The 19526-nt window shown below is 40.6% G+C and overlaps 1 protein-coding gene across 2 annotated transcripts; it reads right to left on the reverse strand.

The window, feature by feature from the left end:
- Positions 1-3625: 3625 nt before the first annotated feature.
- On the reverse strand, positions 3626-18598 carry LOC117045924 (regucalcin-like). 2 transcript variants are annotated; one of them, XM_033147497.1, is made up of 7 exons: positions 18525-18598; positions 12732-12900; positions 11241-11423; positions 9196-9411; positions 7532-7669; positions 6463-6617; positions 3626-4964 (listed from the first exon to the last, which is right to left on the reverse strand). In XM_033147497.1, the coding sequence occupies exons 2-7, from the start codon at positions 12892-12894 to the stop codon at positions 4914-4916; spliced, it is 906 nt and encodes a 301-aa protein (XP_033003388.1). In that variant the 5' UTR covers positions 12895-12900; positions 18525-18598; the 3' UTR covers positions 3626-4913. The 2 variants fall into 2 exon arrangements, with proteins under 2 accessions (XP_033003388.1, XP_033003389.1); XM_033147498.1 differs by lacking the exon at positions 18525-18598 and adding an exon at positions 13215-13319.
- Positions 18599-19526: the final 928 nt, after the last annotated feature.

Here is a 19526-nt window from a genome sequence, read left to right on the forward strand (position 1 = left end):
ATTCTCTTATACACACACACTTATGTGTTTGTACTTGAAATTTTAATTTGAACATGCAGGATTATCTACCAGCTGAAGACTACTGATATCAGAGAATGAAATAAATACAACCTCTGTACCTTGCTAACTTTTAGTATGGCTTACTAAGACTTTGCTACTCCCTTTTTTACTCCTGTATGTGGTTCAAACCCAAGTCAGGCTCAGTTTAGTGGAATTTCTTTCCAGGACTCCACGTTTACATGGTCCTGGTAATCCACAATTTGGTTTACCTTAATATGCAAACTCAAATGTTTCATCAGGCATGATGTAGCAAATATTGAATACCTTATTACTGAATAGAACTTTAAATATTTAACTCATAAGAGAGGGTATACACATATAAAGTTGCTACAATTCTTTGTTAATTCTTAAGGCATTCATCTATATTTTTGCATTTATTTCAAGAAGATGCTTTGCCTAAATTTTTAGTTTCAAAAGGTATCTGATACTTAAGAACATGTCAGGTGAGTTATAAAGATACTAATATTTCAAACACACCCTTTAATTCCACTAGAAGCAGGGAATAAACGAAGAGTTTCCATTGACAAATTAAGGAAACCAATTCATGCCAATTGTGAGCAAGATAACTTGAGAGTCTTTTGTGCAGATCCATTCATCTTGTTTGCAAATAATGAGCCATTGGTTAAGTGTTTCCTGAGAGATATAAGTAATTCTGGTCAGATAGACTAATGGCATAAATATTTAAAAAAAATGTATAGAAAAGTTTTCTAATTTAATAAAAATAAAACTTTTTTTAAAAATCCCTGGCATTAGGAAAGTAATCTGTCCCTTTGAGAAAAGTATTTTATATTAACACAGAAGACTGTTTTTTAGTCTCCCCTAGACAACAGAACTGTTTCAAATAAAACCAGTTTAACTTGAAGATTGGCTCCACTTTATCAAAACTCAGTAGATCTCAACCTTTGCCATTATTGCCAGTAGCTGGACTGAAAGCCACATGAGGGCGCTCACGTCTTGAAAGAGACTGGATTTTTATTTTGTGTGTGTGTGTGTGACACCTGATAACTAAAGAACCAGATTAGACCGTATGCAGCAGAAGCATATAACAATATCCCCACCTCCCGTTGTTGCTGCTGCATAAAGAAAAACAGTCACAGGGGGATTTATTTGGGAATGGTTAGGGAGAATAACTGCACAATCCTTTCTCTCCTAACCATTTCCCCATTACAAATCATTTCCATGCCAGCTCTTTCACCACTTTCTGGCTCTGGAGAAAAGACAACAGCGCCATCAGATTGATTTTTCATTTATTTCTTTTTACAAAACTTGTATCTTGTACCATCATTGACAATCTGCATTCCCAGGGCACCCCTGCCACTTGTGTATCCCCTGTAGAACAAAACTATTATGTCTCAAATGCATTGTTGCCCTTTGTTTCCTTCCACATCAGCGGCAGAGCATCCGATCGGACGCCTGGGGTGGCGCGCGCGCCCTACGCCCAGGAGCAGGGCGAGCCAGGGCAGGACGCGCCACAGGGCCTCCAAGGCGTCTGCATGCCTCCTCCCACTCAGCCACCCTACAGCTGAGGGGGAGGCGGTGGGCAGACCATTTGGGGCAGAGTGGAGCCTGCGGGCACCCAAGCCACCGCGCCACTCCCAGGAGAGACACGTGGCTCAGGTGCGCTGCAGGCCCCGCGGTGAGTGCCGCCCAGCATTTTGTCACCCCCTCAGTGGTGACACCCAGGGTGGTCCGCCCCCCACCGCACCCTCTTCCTCCGCCCCTGTTCCACACCCCAACCATTTAACTACAAACTGATTTGTGGTCCTTTCCATGGCTGCCTGGCTGCCTCCATTGTCTTCTCCTGATAAGATCTTTGGCCCAGCCGTGGATTGGTTAAGAAGGCCGGATGTGTGCATTATCACTGTGACGCATAGTTGTCTCTCTCTCTCTCTCTTGGAAAAAGAAAGAAACTGACAAGACATTGTACACATGAAATTGACAAGAATGCTTGCCTTCTGTGTAAGGCAATTGCTTTGTGCTGCTAGTGGCCAATTGGCATGAAGGTAATGCAGAAAGGTGACTTACAGTGCAGTCCTAATCCTGATTACTCAGAAAAAAGTCCTATTAAAGTCAATCTGGCTTACTCCCAAGTAAGTGGGGTCAGCTATGCAGCAGTGACTCAGTTGGAGGATGGTCAGGTGAGCACCAGCAGCCCATGACAGTTGTCTCCTACCTGTTCTAGTACAACAACACCCAGAAGGCCGAAGCTTCATGGTTCCTGCCTTTTAGATACTTGATAAAAAAAAAAATAAAGCTGACATTCTTTGCCTGGACAACTGCAGAAATATATTCTAGTGGCATTTTCCACTGGGGGAAATGGAGAACAACTACTAAAGCACAGAACACAGTTAACATCTTGTGACTTTCAGACACCCACGAACTTGAGTGACCTTACAACTTTCTTCAAAGTTTATTTATCCAGCGTGGAGGAAGAAAGTGATTGAGTTTCTGCCAGGTTCATATTATGCCACAAAGCTCTGCATCAAAGCTGACCTTGGATGACTCTACAAGATTATTTGTGATATTCATGAAGGACCTGGTGCCATAGTTCCATCTGTGACAAAAAAACAAATGCTTTCCAGAAGGGTAGCTGTCTTCATCTGTTGCAGCAAAAACAACAAAGAGTCTTGGGTTGGGCACCTTAAGACTACAATCCATTTCAGTGTTGCTCTGAGTTGCAGGCAGAGGCTCCCTTGTGAGGAGATGAATCGGTGCCTCCAAAACCAGGAGACACCATGGATCAGAAACTCACACTTCTAATAGCACCAACTTGGGGGGGAGCCCCAAAAGGCTGCTGCAATGGCCCACGCTTGCAACCGGATTCCGCTGCCAAGGCACTCAGAGGAACCTGTGCACCATGCCCAGATGGCCCAAGCAGCCCTGGAGTACCCCAGGGAGCACACAGATGGGCCGACAGGCTCCTAGCCACTTAGAGCCACTTAGAGGCACAATTTTTGCACCCCCACCCCCCACAACACCTGGGCCTGCACCCTAGGTATGCCCCTGGTTGCAGGTCTATATGCACATGGTTTGGGGGATAGCTTGTAAACAGTGAGGTCAGAGGGAAATGAAATGCAGAGATAAAAAGTCAACAATAATTACAGTATATAATCAGCAGTGGTCATGCACAAAATGGTAGTTGTTAACACTGATATCCTAGCAGTGGCGAACCAATTAACACACAGTGGATGTGATTTAAAAAAAAAAAAACCCTTTGCACCCAAATTCATGTCCTCATATGATCCTCCTTGATTAATTGTAATTCTCAGAAATTTCATATTGCAGTCTCTTATCACCATGCAGGCCTAAAACAGCACCAGGTAGATGGTACCTTATATGCTACCAATCTTGCTACCATGCTTTGCGGGGAGTTTTAATACAAGGCTGTTTATTGCTGAGGGAAAAAGCTGAGCTGGAAAAAAATCCATTTTCTCACAAGTATATCTCAGTAGCATTGAACCCCACTTTGATGACAGTTTATTTTTTTATATAAAAGAAATCCAATTCAAAAAATTCAAATATAAATTTTTATTACGGTCAACGACCAGCACACATATTAAAACAGAGAATCGATCAGAAATACAATCTAAAATATATTCTAAAATTTTAGTCTGACAAGATTTATCATCATTAATTCATTATGTAAAATATAATTGGATAATAATTGCATTACACCAATTAAAATAATTTTACCAAAGTTGGAAGATATTCACCCCACCCCAATATTCCAAAATGTTCTTCATAATAACTTCATAACAGCTTAAATGAAAACCACACATTCAAGTTGCAGGAGGGAGAAAAATCCACCGGAAAGAAAATGTGACAGAGTTCTTTACATTACTTGTAAGTAAGGCAAACGTAGCAGAATCAAATTTTGCATCCTTGTGATGTTTTCTCCAGGGCTCTGCTGCTATGTGCAGACAGGTGCTGTCCCTAAATCTAACTGAGGGCAAAGAACGTACAGTTGAAAATTCTCTCAGATGAGAAGCAGGAAACACCAGCTGCTTTTTAATTTTAAATGAAATTATAACTAAACACTCCATGTCTCATGATGTATCATGCCTGTTTGCCTTTCACCTGTGATGAGACTGTCTCCTATATCTGCCACCACCCACTTTTCACAGGCCTGCCCATTTACTAGCCAATTAATATTAGTTTATTCTTGACATTTACATGAGTTTATTGGAATAACAGCTGAACTGTCAAATCATGTTTAAAATGCAAATCCTTTTAATTACAAGCTGAATTACAGCCCTTGCTCTTTCTGACAAAACCCTTGTTCATTTCTATAGCTATTCATTTCCATGCACTGTAATTTAATTCACTCAATAACTTTCTTTTAATCAAAACGTCGGTTGTAGGGAAACAGAAACACCTCCCTCCTTCCCAGAGCAGGTAAACAGGATCGACTTGTACAGTTTTCAACGTAATTTTATTTCGTATTAACATAGGTCTGTCCTCTCCTCAGAGGCCAATTTTACTCTTAAGAATTCTAATGAAATCAATCAAGGGAATTAAAATGGAAATTGCTACTGGGAAGCGAATGTGACCTTTCAGCAAGCAGACGCTACAAATTGCTCTCTGCTTGTACAAAGAATTAATAGAGGAAGTTGATCCTTGCTTGATGGGGAACCACTGAAAATCCTAACGTTCACATACAGTCCTAAGCTGCCATTTCTCCTATTTGGGGGGAAAGCATAAAAAAATAAACATATGGAGAAGGGGGGGAACCAGTTATGGAACATTACAGTACATAAAGGATATATAGGTAGCCTTCAGATAAGCATACAGGTTTGAAATTCATGCTTCTCTTGTTGTCCACCATGGGTTGAATATCGAGCACATATGAATATTTAACCAGTGAAGTAGTTCTGTGGGATGCCTTTCACACCCAGTCCTGTTATCTGCCAGAGAACAAGAAATAAGTCATAGATTGCTAGCTAAGGCACTTAGAGGGGGTGCTGTAAGTGTCACTGCAGGCTACATCCCAGACTTTCTAAATTGGGGGTTAAAGAGAGAGTATGTGTGTGTCTGTGTGTTTGTGCAGGCTGGCGGGCGAGGGAGTTGGGGAGTACTCTATCACCAGGACATGATTTCATCATCTGATCTGTCACTGCATGTCCTGATCCATAGCTTGGTCTATCCATTCGTGCCACATTTGGCAGGCAGATATAAATCGCCAGCCGCTGCTTAGAGCAGGAGGTTCTTAGGAAATAGGAAAATCAAGGTGCCGTAAGAAAAAAAACTGCTCCTTTTCCCTTATACCGAAGAAGTCCTTATGTAGGTTCCCTATTGGTATGAAAAAATAACAGAGGCCATCCAGAGAACATTGAGAAGCAAAGCAGCTAGTAAGCCTGATCTTTATTAAACTGTTGCAACAGGGTGCTCACCAACCCCCATGCAGGGGGGAGGAGGAACCCAGAACAATGGTGTGCAAGCCCTTATATAGACCTTTGAAATTCCCACCCTGTAGCTCAAGGCCACCCCTCTGAAACATCATACATACATCACAGAAGGAGGCGGTCAACAGCAGAGGAGGCTGTCTACAGCAGAAATTCTGTCTGCCAGATACCTGATAATGGTCACTGATTGCATTTTCTGGGCAGTCTGGCCATTCTTTTGTGATGGTAAATACTCAGTTGATAGTGTGCTCAGCATAAGGGATACTTGCCAGACTGTATTAGAAAAGGGAGGTGTAAGCCCCTACAGTCCAAAGACAATTAGAAAGCTTTTTCGATTTCCTTCCTCCTCCTTGCAGAGAAATATTTGAGATCAATTTTGGAGAGTTAACATGGTTTCAGGAGTGTTTTTGTGTACTGTTTCAGACATGTGGCTTGTTTGTTTGTTTGTTTGTTTGTTTGTGTGTCTGCCTGGTACATTTATGAACATTTATTTTATAACTTAGACCTTATAATTCTCATAACAATGGCAAAGTGCTAGAACGTCTGCTGCTCCATGGGGTTCACCTAGGCCTCAGGCTAGGTACAGGTGAACTGCCAAGGCCTTGTTAGTGTGCATCCACAGACACACACACACACATCTCATAGCAGCAGTGAGCAGTCTGGAGTCTGGAGCCCAGACAAAGTGGCTATTAGAAGCTAAACTAGGACGCTAGATATTCCTGGAGACAGGAAGGCAACTGTGCACAACTACAGAAAATAAGACAGAGCACAGAAAAAAGGACAGAGTCCCGATCCCTTCTGAGTGAACCGTCAATACAAATGCCTAAGAAATTATGGAAATTCAAGCCACACCATGTTGACTATCGTAAACTCTGCTGGGCCAGGAGAAGGGGATTTTAACACCCGCCTTTCTGCAATTTTACAAACTAATTTTACATTATTCACATTCTGCTGAATGAATGTTATGCTTGGTTCATTTTACAAAGCTCAAATTGTTTACCTTGAAAATTTCCCCAGCCTGGGGTTCCTTGGCTAACGCATTGCTATCCAGTTCATCGTAGGCCGAAGTGACATACATTTCTGAATAGTCTTTCCCTCCAAAGCAACAAGATGTGATCCTGGAAGCAGGCATCTTGACAGTCTGAATTCTTTTTCCTGTGTGAAAGTAGTTGAAAGGACAACCAAAACAAAAGTATGGGGAAACGGGGACATAACAAGTCATTTGTTACTCAATGCCAATCACCTACTTCCTCATTATGCTAAATGTGTAACATGCAGGTATATATCCATTTTTTATTTAATTAAAAAATGGGTCGAGGAGCTCTGATTTTTATTGGAACCCTAAAATCCCTTCCCTCACCGACAGTGATTGGAACACACACACACACACACACACACACACAAACAAACAAAACACACATGCATGGCTGGTATTCTGAGGCATACATCAAACATTCAAATAAATTGCATAGGGTCCTGAGGTTTAAAAGGTACAGCCACATGATTAACCCAAATAGCACTCATTTTAGCTGCTTTGCAGTAATATTGCGATATCAGTAATATTGTGATATCCAATATCTCTTGATAAACCAAAGAGTGTATAACTCAAGAGCAATTCACACATTATGCTTTAGCATGGACATACAGCATACAGTAAATGTTAAAAGGGTAAACATACAAGAGGCACAACTATGTTTTGGAAATCCCTGTATGAAATAGTTTTTTTATGTGCGAGTGACAGGTATTGGCCATTTGTTAGGGTTCACTGTTGGGTGACACCCTGTAAAAAAACAACATATATTTGTCTCCCGTAGTCTGTAACCTCGTCATGACTCAGCTCACTCCAGCAAAAGGTGAACGAATGACCCCAAATCAGCAGAGAATCTCCCTTGCGTTTAATCCAGACAAGTATTTCCAGACATTTAATGATGCCTGTAAATATTTAAAGAGGTCACTAAACTGGAGTTAGTCAAATAAAAGCGCTCCATTTGTGATCTCTTCTATCTCTACCTCCCCCCACCCCACCCTTTGGAGATCAAAAAATGCAAGAGTCCTCATTAATCGTTTACCTGCTTCAGGGTCGATGCGGATCACTCGTCCACCATCAATGCAGGCCACCCAGAGCTTCCCTTCTCTATCGATGCACATCCCATCAGGCATTGCCTCCTCTTTCTCCAACTTGTACACAGGCCTGCAACTGCTACGATCTGCATAAAGAATAAGGCAGTCAGCATTCAAGTGCTTATTCTTGAGTGCTTATTCTTATGCAGACTGTACTGTCTGTCGTGCTTTTCAAATTTTCTGCATTTCAGAAACACTGCAAATCACAAAAAGTTATGGGGCATCATGCTTGTGTGTGTGTGTGTTTGCGCGCGTACACACACACACACACAATTTCACAGAGAATACTGGCCAAGCCTTTGAGTGCCTGTGGTACTGCTCCCAGCCTTGAACAGCATGTTCAATGATCAGGGACATTCCGTTTCAGAGGTCCAGAGAGAGCTCGGCCACTTCCAGCTTTTGAGGCCCCTAGGCATAATTTAAAAAAAATTAAATGATGGCACACAGAAACAAAATACGGCGCGCACAAAAGGAGTGAGACATCATTAAATATGACTAAGAAACCAGAGGCCTTTCTGCTGGGCATGACCAACCATGAGATTCCCAACAAAGATAGAACATTCTTTATGTATGCCACAACGTGAAAAGCTAGATATTTGAAATTGAAATCAGTGGATATTATAGGCGATAGCATTAAAATGTTAGTTTAAAATAGGACATAAGAAGTTTAATTGTGATTTTTGCATTTTTTGTATTTTTGTTAAGAATAAGGTGATAGATATAAGATGATAGATAAGGATTAAGATTAGTTGTAAAAGTAGAGTCAAAATAGTTACAAAATTACTACAGTATATTTGAAATGAACGCAGAAGAGAGGACGCGAGGAAGTCCCCCCAAGTAAGATTGTAAACAAGATTAAAATAATTAAATAGGGGTTTTATTGTTTTACATGTGTTTTATGTTTTGTATAAGTTTTCTTTTTTGTTGTTTTGTATTTTGTAGTTTGTATTTTGTATGTATTTTTCCTTCTTCTTGTTTGTATTTTCTTTAAATACCAATAAATTCTTTATACAAAAAAGAAACATCATTAAATATGACAAAATATCAGTGAACAACAACAACAAAAATGGTTGTTGTTGTTTTTACCAAATCACATCTCTCATTTGCTTAAATTTGCAGCTCTAAGCTGAGAGCATGTCATATTTTCATCTGCTGCAGATAGGAACAAGTTGAAACGAGAATCAAATGCCCAAAAATGGATTTTCATGCCGAGTTGGATTTTAAGACACTAACAAATCCTTAGCACTTTACTGTTGCTTCCCAGGGCCAAAAACAGATGTGTATGTGTATCAGAGAGAAATAAACATCGGTGTGTTCGATATATAGTTGTTTTCTGTTATTACCGGTAATTAAAGAAAAATGCCATATGTGACAATATGGCATATAGTGGAAAGAAAAGGAACGGTCTGTAATAGTGGTGAATAAAGTGGCACCCTTCTCCAGAGTTTGTACTCCAACCAGCATAGCCAATTGTCAGGGATGATGGGAGTTGTAATCCAACAATATCTGCAAGGCTTCACATAGGCTACCCCAACGGATAGGGTTGCCTACCTATCTACTACCCAGTATTTCTTTAGCTGTTGCAATAAACAGTTTGAAGAAAGAACATTACCAATCATTCCTGTTTGCACATCATAGTCGAAGGCATGCACGGCATAGGCCAGGCTATCGATGTAAAAGAAGGTCCTGTGATCGAGCGACCAATCCAGCCCATTGGAGATGTCCACCTTCTCTAACTGCTTCACGACACCACAATCAGGGAAGAGAGTATAAAGAGCTCCCTGGTGCCTTGCTCTCACTCCAGGTGCTGTCTCTTCGGCCATGGTACCTGGGGGGGGGGGTGGTCAGCAGAGTCACAGGTCAGGTAATTCTCTACTGAAGGGCCTCTTTAAAATGCACAAATAGCACTGATCCCACCCAAAGGTCAATCTCTTGACTAGTCCCACAATACCATCTGTCTAATGACCTCCTAGCTTTCCTAACAGCCTTTAGTGAGGAAGAGTGCAATCCTACGTTTGCTCAGGCGTAAGTCCCATTGTGTACGATGGGACTCACTCAAATGCGTTGAAGATTGCAGCCATATATATATTTTTAAGCCCTTGACACACATCATATATCCTGCAATGGGAGCTGCTCCACCAACTTCACAGTGACCTCAGCCAGTCTTCTTACTTACTGATATTCCAGGAGGTTAAGTAGCTTAAATCTGTTGATTTCAATGCATCTGCTCTGAGCACGACTAACATTGGGTTTCTAGACTTTACTATGAACATTAAAATTTACATCAGACAATTAAAAAATAAAAACCCCCACCAATTTAGCTGAGACAAAAGATAGGCTCCCTGGTCTTTTATTTTTAATTAGCTACTTTCTAGACCTGTGGTCAAAGGTTGAATTACAGCAACACATCATGTGTTTTAGTTAAAGCATAAACAGTTCCACATTTGCAATTTTAAAAACAAACCAACCTGAGGAATACTATTTTACTTTTAAACTTTGATCAGAAAATGATTTTTCATTCTCATTAGCAGTTTGAAAAGATGTTTACTGCCTCTGTATTTCAGTCACTTGTCCAGTTGCCTCTGAAGAATATAGAAACTGATGCACCTCTCCCTGGGATGGTTTTACTGGTAAATGGATAATCGTTTGGATTTGTTCCTATCACCAGCTCTTTTAGTATACTGAAATTGGCTCTAATAAAAATTAATATGGAGGATGTAATTAAAATGCAGAGAATTGTTACATAAACCTCAATTATTTAAAAGTCATTACATCTACATTCATGATCTCTCTCCATAAATGAGTGGAAGTGACCCTATATAAACAGTCCAAAATCCACAGGAGGCCAGTACTTTTTATTTGGCTCAAACAAAAATAGTTAGCAAGCTTTCAACTTCTCAGACTGGATACTACCCTGCTATTTATTTTACATATATATTATGGATACTACCATACTTCTAATTCACATTTTTTTGCTGCTTGGGCAATTCTGATTGTTGCCTTCAATAATTTGCATACTTGGGTGTAATCCTGGTCATCATACTGTATGTAGGTTTGACTATTATTGTTATTTATTAAATTTGTATACCACCCTATAGCTGCATGTCTACCCTGCTACTATAGTACTGTACTACTATAATGCAATATTTTATTTGGTCCTTTAATACAGATCACAAGTCTAGCGTTGTTAGTAAAAAAGAAGAAGAAGAAGAAGAGACCATTATTGTATACACAAATGTATGAATATAGATTCATAAGTTTCACGAATTTTTAGACACATTCGGCTATCTAAACCAGGGGTCCTCAAACTACGGCCCAGGGGCCGGATGTGGCCCAATTGCCTTCTAAATGGGACCCACAGACGGTCCGGGAATCAGCATGTTTTTTACATAAGTAGTATGTGTCCTTTTATTTAAAATGCATCTCTGGGTTATTTGTGGGGCCTGCCTGGTGTTTTTACATCAGTAGAATGTGCACTTTTATTTAAAATGCATCTCTGGGTTATTTGTAGGAATTCGTTCATTTTTTTCCTTCAAAATATAGTCCGGCCCCCCACAAGGTCTGAGGGACAGTGGACTGGCCCCCTGCTGAAAAAGTTTGCTAACCCCTGATCTGAACTGAGCTCAGCATACAATTGCATTCAGATCAAATATATACCTGCAAAAAAAGAACCCCTTGGGTCTACTTTTCCATCATTGAATCGGTTGTTTGGTTTATCCTGTTCCACTTCAGTAATATCAGTGACAACTTGATCTTCCCAGTTCAAGAAAGCAAACTTTCTTCCTAAAGCAATCACATAGCCACCACTCTTGCGAAGGGCTACTGAGCCAACACGAGCATCTGCAGGCAGGGAAAGAACAGGAAAGTTTACAAACCAGGGCACAACACATTGAGCACCCTTGATGAAGAAGTGCTCCCATGCAGAAATGAAGCCTGTTTGCGGGATAGTCACTGTGAGCCTCTCCAGGAGCTTTGGGCCACAACTCCCATCCCTGCAGCCAGCATATGATTGGAGACAATGCAGCAATAAACTCAAACTATGTTAAGTGTCCATTCCACAAATCCCATTCCAGACTTTGGCTGGTTTTCGTTTTGGCATGGGAAGTCTGCAACATGTCATGGTCGCAATAACTCTGCATTAGTGATGGATTTATAATGGACCATTCACATACCATACCACTCCAGTAGTTGTTATGCTTCCCCTGTGTTATTGCAATATTGCTATTTGCAGGGGCACTCTTGCACTGTTGCGCAACGGGGCTTCAGGAAGTTATGCTTCTGAGCACAATTCAAAGTGTTGGTGCTGACCTTTAAAGCCCTAAATGGCCTCGGCCCCAGTATACCTGAAGGAGCGTCTCCACTCCCATCATTCAGCCCAGACACTGAGGTCCAGTTCTGAGGGCCTTCTGGCAGTTCCCTCGCTGCGATAAGCGAGGTTACAGGGAACCAGGCAGAGGGCCTTCTCAGTGGTGGCGCCCACCCTGCGGAATGCCCTCCCTTCAGATGTCAAGGAAATAAACAACTGTTTAGGGAAGTTTTTAATGTTTGATGTTTTATCGTGCTTTTAATATTCTGTTGGGAGCCGCCCAGAGTGGCTGGGGAAACCCAGACAGATGGGTGGGGTATAAATAATAAATTATTATTATTATTATTATTATTATTATTATTATTATTATTATTATTAGTGACTGGAAACAAAGTGGTAGGCTGCCTAACCAAAACATTTTCATGCACATACAGTATTGAGAGCACGATCACATATAATTGTCCCATGACCCCACCCCCACCCCAGGGCCTACCAGCTTATAGCACAAGGCTGAAGCAAGCCTACTTAACCCCTTTGCTATCTCTCTGATGAAATCTATTCCACCATCCAAAATTTGTCCTACTTCTGTTATGCTACAGCACAAGAGTGCCCCTTTAGAGGGCAATAATGTGGCGACACTGAGGAAAGATCGCAAAACAACACGGGTCTGAAGGGGGCCTGCATCTTTTGGTGAGATCTGGTTCAGCTCTATGACAGGTCATGCGAAGCATGATCTGCCTGCTCACCCTCACAATCCTTGGCTGAGTAGATAGCCGTGCCTCAGAGTTTTCTTCAAGACCTAAACAAATCCACAAAATAAAATGAAAATACTCTTTCCTTACCCACAGACACACACTGAACTTCGTTGGTGATTGAGTTCCAGCGGCAAACTTTCTGCGAATTGATGTCTACATATACAAGGGAATTCTCCCTTTCTTCCCACGTGGGGCACTCCCCCATCCTGTTCTTCTGCTTCACAACAGTCTCGATTTTAATAGAAGACATGATGATCTGTGGCAAAGAAAACAGACCGTGTACACGCTACAAAGCACATTCTCGCCCTCAGAGAATTCTGGGCACTGTAGTTTGTTAAACGTTGCTGGGAATTGTAACTTTGCAAGGGGTAAACTACAGTGCCCATAATTCTTTTAGGGAAAGATATTCTCTCTCATATATATGAATATGTAATATATTCAAATACTGTGGTTTGCCTCTCCCTTTCTTGTTTCTGTACAGGATTATAAACTAATCCTAAAATTAATCAAACTAATTTAGATATTCATTTCGAAATGATATATGGTATTATGCTGATTTAAAGCACTTACCAGCAATGACAAGTGTCACCCAAGAATTCTCCGCTAAAGGCAGTTTTATTTCTTGCTCAAGCAGGAAAGGTTGCAGCAATCGATCAGAGAAGACAAACAGAGGCTCAACCCTGATCTCTGTTTACATATAGCTTTTCATAAAATCATAGAACTGTAGAGTTGGAAGGGACCACGAGGATCATCTAGTTAAATCCTCTGCAATGCAGGAATATTTTGCCCAAAGTGGGGGCACAGATGTTTTATATTCATACAGATTAGACATGCAAGACACCCAGTGATAAAGTCTTGCTGCCAACTTAACCACAAAGACGGATGTTTCCAACCTCAGCTAGCTAGGCATTTTCCTGTTTATACCCATGTTTTAAAGGTCATGCCCTTACACACTCTTAAAACTTTCCTTTACACACCCCTTGTGTTTGCACTTTCTCTTTTTTCCAATTTCTCTTTATTCGTTTTTCATAACACATAACAGAAAAGAAAAGAACATCACCATACATACCTTCAAAATATACTCAACTCTTTTACATAAGCTAGATGTTTTAACATAAACTAGACAATTTTCTTAATCACAAATTAAAAATAAAATTCTAAACAATATTTTCTACAATATTCTACACAGTATTTTCTACAATATATTTTCTACAAATTAGCTACATGTTGTCTTCCCTAAGCTTGCTCTCCATCACTTCCAGAAGAAAAAGAAAAGAAGGGGGGGCACCAACCAGCTTTCACACTAAAGTCGACTGTAATATATCCACTTGTGTGTTGCCTTAAACTTATATGTTAACTCTTCACTTATCGTTAAAAATCATACCACAAGAGCTATTATATCACGTATAACCTGTTCATATCACACCTCTCTTTTAAGTAGCTTAGAAAGCTATCCCACTCATTTACGACTTTACTTCTGGGATTCTCTTAAATTTTTCCCGATAATACTGCCAATTCAATATATTCAATAGTCTTACTAAACCAATCTCTTTTACTTGGAGGCTTTTCACTTTTCCAGTACAAAGCTACCAAGATTCTTGCGGCACCCGAGGAGTATAAAAAAAAGTTCCTAAACTTTTTCGGTATATCTGGGGTGGTTATTCCAAGTAGGTAGGCTTCAGGAGATTTCGAAAATTTTGTTTTTAAAATAATTTCTAATTCTAGGTGGATCTCGTTCCAAAATGGTTCTATTTTTTTACATTTCCACCAGATGTGATAATAATCTCCTACCTCCTCACATCTCCAACAGGTATTTGTTGTAGTTTTGTACAACTTAGATATCCTGTGTGGGGTGAGATGCCATCTGTAGAACATTTTCAGTAGATTTTCTCTAATTGCACTACTAGATGTAAAATTCCAACTTCCTTTCCAAAGTGTCTCCCATCTCAAAAATAATATATTATGGCCTATATCTTGTGCACTTTCTCTTTCCCTATTTTAAGCTTGCATATCGGCATGATTACAAAGAGGATATATGATTATGGCGTCAACCTGCAACAAGATGGTGTTAGTCTTGCTTCAGTTATAACAAAGATGGAGGTGGTCATGCTTTGGTTACAACACGAGTTATGAGAATGATCTTTGTCAATGACGCTGACAAATGTTGTGCTATGAAAAGCTTAAATAAAATAGAATGAAAAAAATGCTAAAACTGATAAACAAATGAGGGTTTTTTCAAATATGATATGCTGTTATTATATGTGTGTGTGTGTGTGTGTGTGTGTGTGTGTGTGTGTGTGTGTATATATATATATATATATATATATATATATATATATACTTGGACTACATTGTAAAATGTGGATGCAGGAATATAGATTCCAGATATTTTATATGTGTGTGTGTGTGTGTGTGTGTGTGTGTGTATTAAAAATTCCCCCCGTCCTCCCTGGCACACCCTTCCACCTCACAAATACTCACATTCTCTCTCTCTCTCTGTCTCTCTCTCACACACACAGACACACACACACATATACACAAACGCACATAGACACAGTCGCTGTCCAGCCATGAGGTGGACAATAAGGTTACATTGGATATGCTGGGGCAGGGAGGTACATTAACAACATGGGAACAGCTATCTTGGGTAGTTCAGGAGCCCTGGAAGCCTCCAACATTACTCCTGATGCAGCCCCAAAACTGACTGCTGTCCCTGAGCTGCTTTGCAACATGGGATGGGCATATTACTATTCCCGCCCACTGACCAGTTGATGGTTTATCAATGATCCACTGGCAGTGAAGAAAGGTGGGCAGGGCTTGGCTTGGCTGCTTGTAGCCCACCTGTGTCCTAATTTTTTATTTTTATTTTTGCACTGTGTGCTTTTGAGCACCTAATTTTCAGCCCATACCCAGGCAAAAGTCCTTGTGAAATGGTCATTTCCATGCCAATCAGCAAACAAGGACTGCATCATAGGCACCTGACTGCCACATTCTGTTTTCTTTTTTATCTTCCTTCAGTTAGGCAAGAACTGATGGGGATGCAGATACCCTAGTATCTCAGTGTAGAATAGTAGCTTGAGATTAGCAATTACCCATGTGCAGAATAATGTTGCTTTTCTCAATGTCTGCGGATGGCATTGGCTTGGAAAAGAGAAGAAGAGTTTGGATTTGATATCCCACTTTTCGCTACCCGAAGGAGTCTCAAAGCGGCTATCCTTTCCCTTCCTTCCCCACAACAAACACTCTGTGAGGTGAGTGGGGCTGAGAGACTTCAGAGAAGTGTGACTAGCCCAAAGTCACCCAGCAGCTGGATGTGGGGGAGTGGAGATGCGAACCCGTTTCCCCAGATTACGAGTCTACCACTCTTAACCACTACACCACACTGGCTCTCAATGCCAATATATTCTCGGAGAACCTCCTAGTGTCTTTCAGGCAGTTAAGTGAATTAAGGTATTGAACAATGAAGGAAACCCAAGAACAATGTTCAGCACATGACCGTGTTCTTGCTCAACCCCTGCTTAAATCGAAGCAGCTCCTTAAACTGACTCATTGTGTTCTGACACCTGCACTCCCAAGTCTGCTATAGATACATGTATTTTTTAAATGACCAGCCTACTCAAATCAACTTCAAATATAATTAAAAATATGCAACAGCTGATCTTATCTGCGCTTGGAAGACTGCTGATAGCGTTTTAGAGCGAGTCAGCAGTCACATGAATCCAGAGGCATGACTTAACTCCAGAGGCTTTTCACAACAGCCTGTTCCATAATGCCAGCCATGGGATGCAGCTGAGCAGCCCCAACTGAATAACATTTTCCTGAAGGGAAGCATTGACTGAGGTGGGCTTCAGAAGGGAGGCGAAGGACTCAAGGAGATCAGCAAGCATTCACAGTTAGCCCAGTTGGCATGTCATGGCAAACCATGGTTGATGGGTTACTGTAAATGTGCCAAAACTGCCTGCATTGTCCCTCCCCGCTAACACATGGGAGAAACAAACTATGATCCAAGGCTTAGCATTATGTCCAAATAGGGGCTTGTGGTTTGCTTTGCTCAAACAAAGCACAATTGACGAGCCTCAGCTACACACCTCAGCTACAGAGTGAAACAAACCATGGTGCTCAGTTTGGATGTAATGCTAAGTCAAGGACTGTGGTTTGTTTTTCTGACATGTCAGCAGGGAAGAGCAAAGTAGATAAGACCGGCTTATTCATAGTAAACCATGGTTTATTGTGACATGTAAAGGTCAACTGTTCGTTTTGATTTCTCACCAGGCATTCAGACACGCACACAGTCCCACATAACTCTGGTGGCCGTCTGGATCCCTCAGGAAGAAACTTTTTAATGTGTTGAGTACTTAGGGTTGCAATCCTGAAACCTGGACATGCCTCTTTTAAAACTCATGATGCAATGAAAGAAAAGACAACCATGTGCCCACTCAATCACTTTGACCAGCAGAACTAGCACTTCCAAAAGTGTCACATAAAACACATAATACCTGTTTCGCATTTGTAAGAATTTGATCATTTACTGTGGCAGCGTATACCCTTTGGAACTCCCTGCCTATTGAGATCTCCCCCCCCTTGCCTGCTAAAAACATTCCTGTTTAGACAAGCCTACCCAGATGCTTAGAAAGTTGAGATAAATCTGCTTCAGTATTTTAACTTTTGCATGTTTTTTGTTTGTTTTTTTCAATCAAGCTGTATATAAATTTTATGAAATAGAATAAACAAATAAACAAATATCTCCAACCCATTCCCACCCTGATCCTGTTGGCAGATTCCCTTTATGCACTTGCTACGTAGCACTCCTGGAAGAAAGCAGGCAACAGCACTGAGGGACAGAAGCAGTTCTATCAGAGCTTTCCCAACCTTTCATGTTGGTGACACACATTTTAGACATGCATCATTTTGCAACACAGTAGTTCAGTTTTACTAGCAAACCAGAGGTTAAACTAACCCCTTTCCAGCCCCAGGAGGAGCGTGGGGAGCATTTGCACAACACACCTACACACTGTAGCCAACACACAAATGTGTCACGACACACAGTCTGGAAAGCTTTTGAGTTATATACCGGTAATTGCTGTGTGATCACAAGTCATCTTTTTCTGCCATCACATTTTACCAGGACCTGGTCCTCTACTCTCATGTACACACCACCTCCAATGCTATACTGACAGCCTTGTGTAATGACTACACATTACACATTTTGTGTAATGATTACATTCTATCTGTAAATTAGTAATTGAACATTTACACATGTGCACAATAGGCTTCTTCAGTTCCTCCTGGTTTCCTAAGTGCTGCATCAGGATTGAACCCATTGGTTCTTAATTACCTGTAATTTTCTTAGATTGTAATCCTAAAACTCCGTTCTCATCTGCCGAATTATGAACTAAGGCAGTAATATTGTTCTGCAGGGAGTTCATACATACCTACAAAAGGACCATGGTATATACCACTTTGAGGTTTTATTAAAATCAAGAGGTATATAAATGTTGCAAAATAAACGAATAATAAAGCCTGCAGATATCTGAAATTCACATTCTGCCCCCCTCGATATTTCCCCCAAATTATTATTTGTTCTGTCTGATTTATTTCAGATTGTTTGCACCTTTACATCTATGTGGCTTTGAACACCTTCCTCCCAGGTAAGTAAAGATACTGTATCCAGTAGAATATTCACACCCAAGCTGTGTTTTTATAGTACACGATTTACTCCAGTGTATACTGGAAACTGTAGTTTACCCCTAACAGAGTTACAAACTTGACCACTCTTAACACTCTTAAGAAAGCTAATGAGAAAGTTAAATGCAATGTTGCATATTTAGGACATTTCCTTTCTGAATTAACCCTTTAAACCCGAAGTAATACTGATCTTACCGTACAGCGTTCAAAGCAGTCACTTTCTCAACTGAGGACGACCTGATTAAAAAAATTTTTGTTGTGTATGAACTAATATACTCGTGTGACTCCAAGTTCCCAGCCCAAAGGGAAGAGAAAAATAACTGTAGGGCGTTGTAGCTGCTCCTCCCAAGAAAGCTGTTCCAGTTGTTGTGTTCTTGCCCAATCCTTTTCAAACCATACGAAACAGATCACAACTACAATATCCAATAATCTTCTATTGAGAAAGCCTGGGGATGGGTGGCAGCTGTTTTTCCACCTGAGCAATGCAGAATGAAAAACTGAATGAAGATGAAAACAATTTGAGATGGTCAAGAACAACAATTAATAGAACTTATTAAGGCAGATGTGAAGATCATTGGGAACATGGTCTGAACACCAAATTTGGATTATTAGACAATTCAATAATTCTCTTTCACTACTAAAAGGCTATCCTCTCCCAGGATGAACTTCTGCATGGAATTTAGAGGCCTCATTATGTTTGTTTATTATTTCTAAATGAGAGAGTCAGTGTGGTGTAGTGGTTAGAGTGTTGGACTAGGCCTGGGAGACCTGGGTTCAAATCCCCACTTGGACATGAAGCTCACTGGGTATGACCTTGCGTCAGCCGCTGCCTCTTAGCCTAACCTACCTCATAGGGCTGTTGTGGGAATACAATGAGGAAGCAAAGAACCATGTACATCTCCTTGAGCTCCTTGGAGAAAAGGTGGGATATTAATGCAATAAATAAAAGAAATGAACAACTAACTAACCAACTAAATAAATAAATAAATAAATAATGTTGTGTAACTACCATACACCAGATCAATGGCTTGCAAATGATATCCAGTTTCTCATTTTTGTAGTGACTGACCACTGCATACATCCGTTAAAGAAATGGAGGGTACTCCTATACTAATTAACTAAAGCAGCATCACTTTTTAGAAGTGATATTAATGATACACACCCACAAAGGGTTGCCATTTGTCCGTTTTGTCCCGG

The sequence above is a fragment of the Lacerta agilis genome, chromosome 4 (assembly GCF_009819535.1).
Source record: "Lacerta agilis isolate rLacAgi1 chromosome 4, rLacAgi1.pri, whole genome shotgun sequence".
In the NCBI taxonomy this organism is placed as follows: Eukaryota; Metazoa; Chordata; class Lepidosauria; order Squamata; family Lacertidae; genus Lacerta; species Lacerta agilis.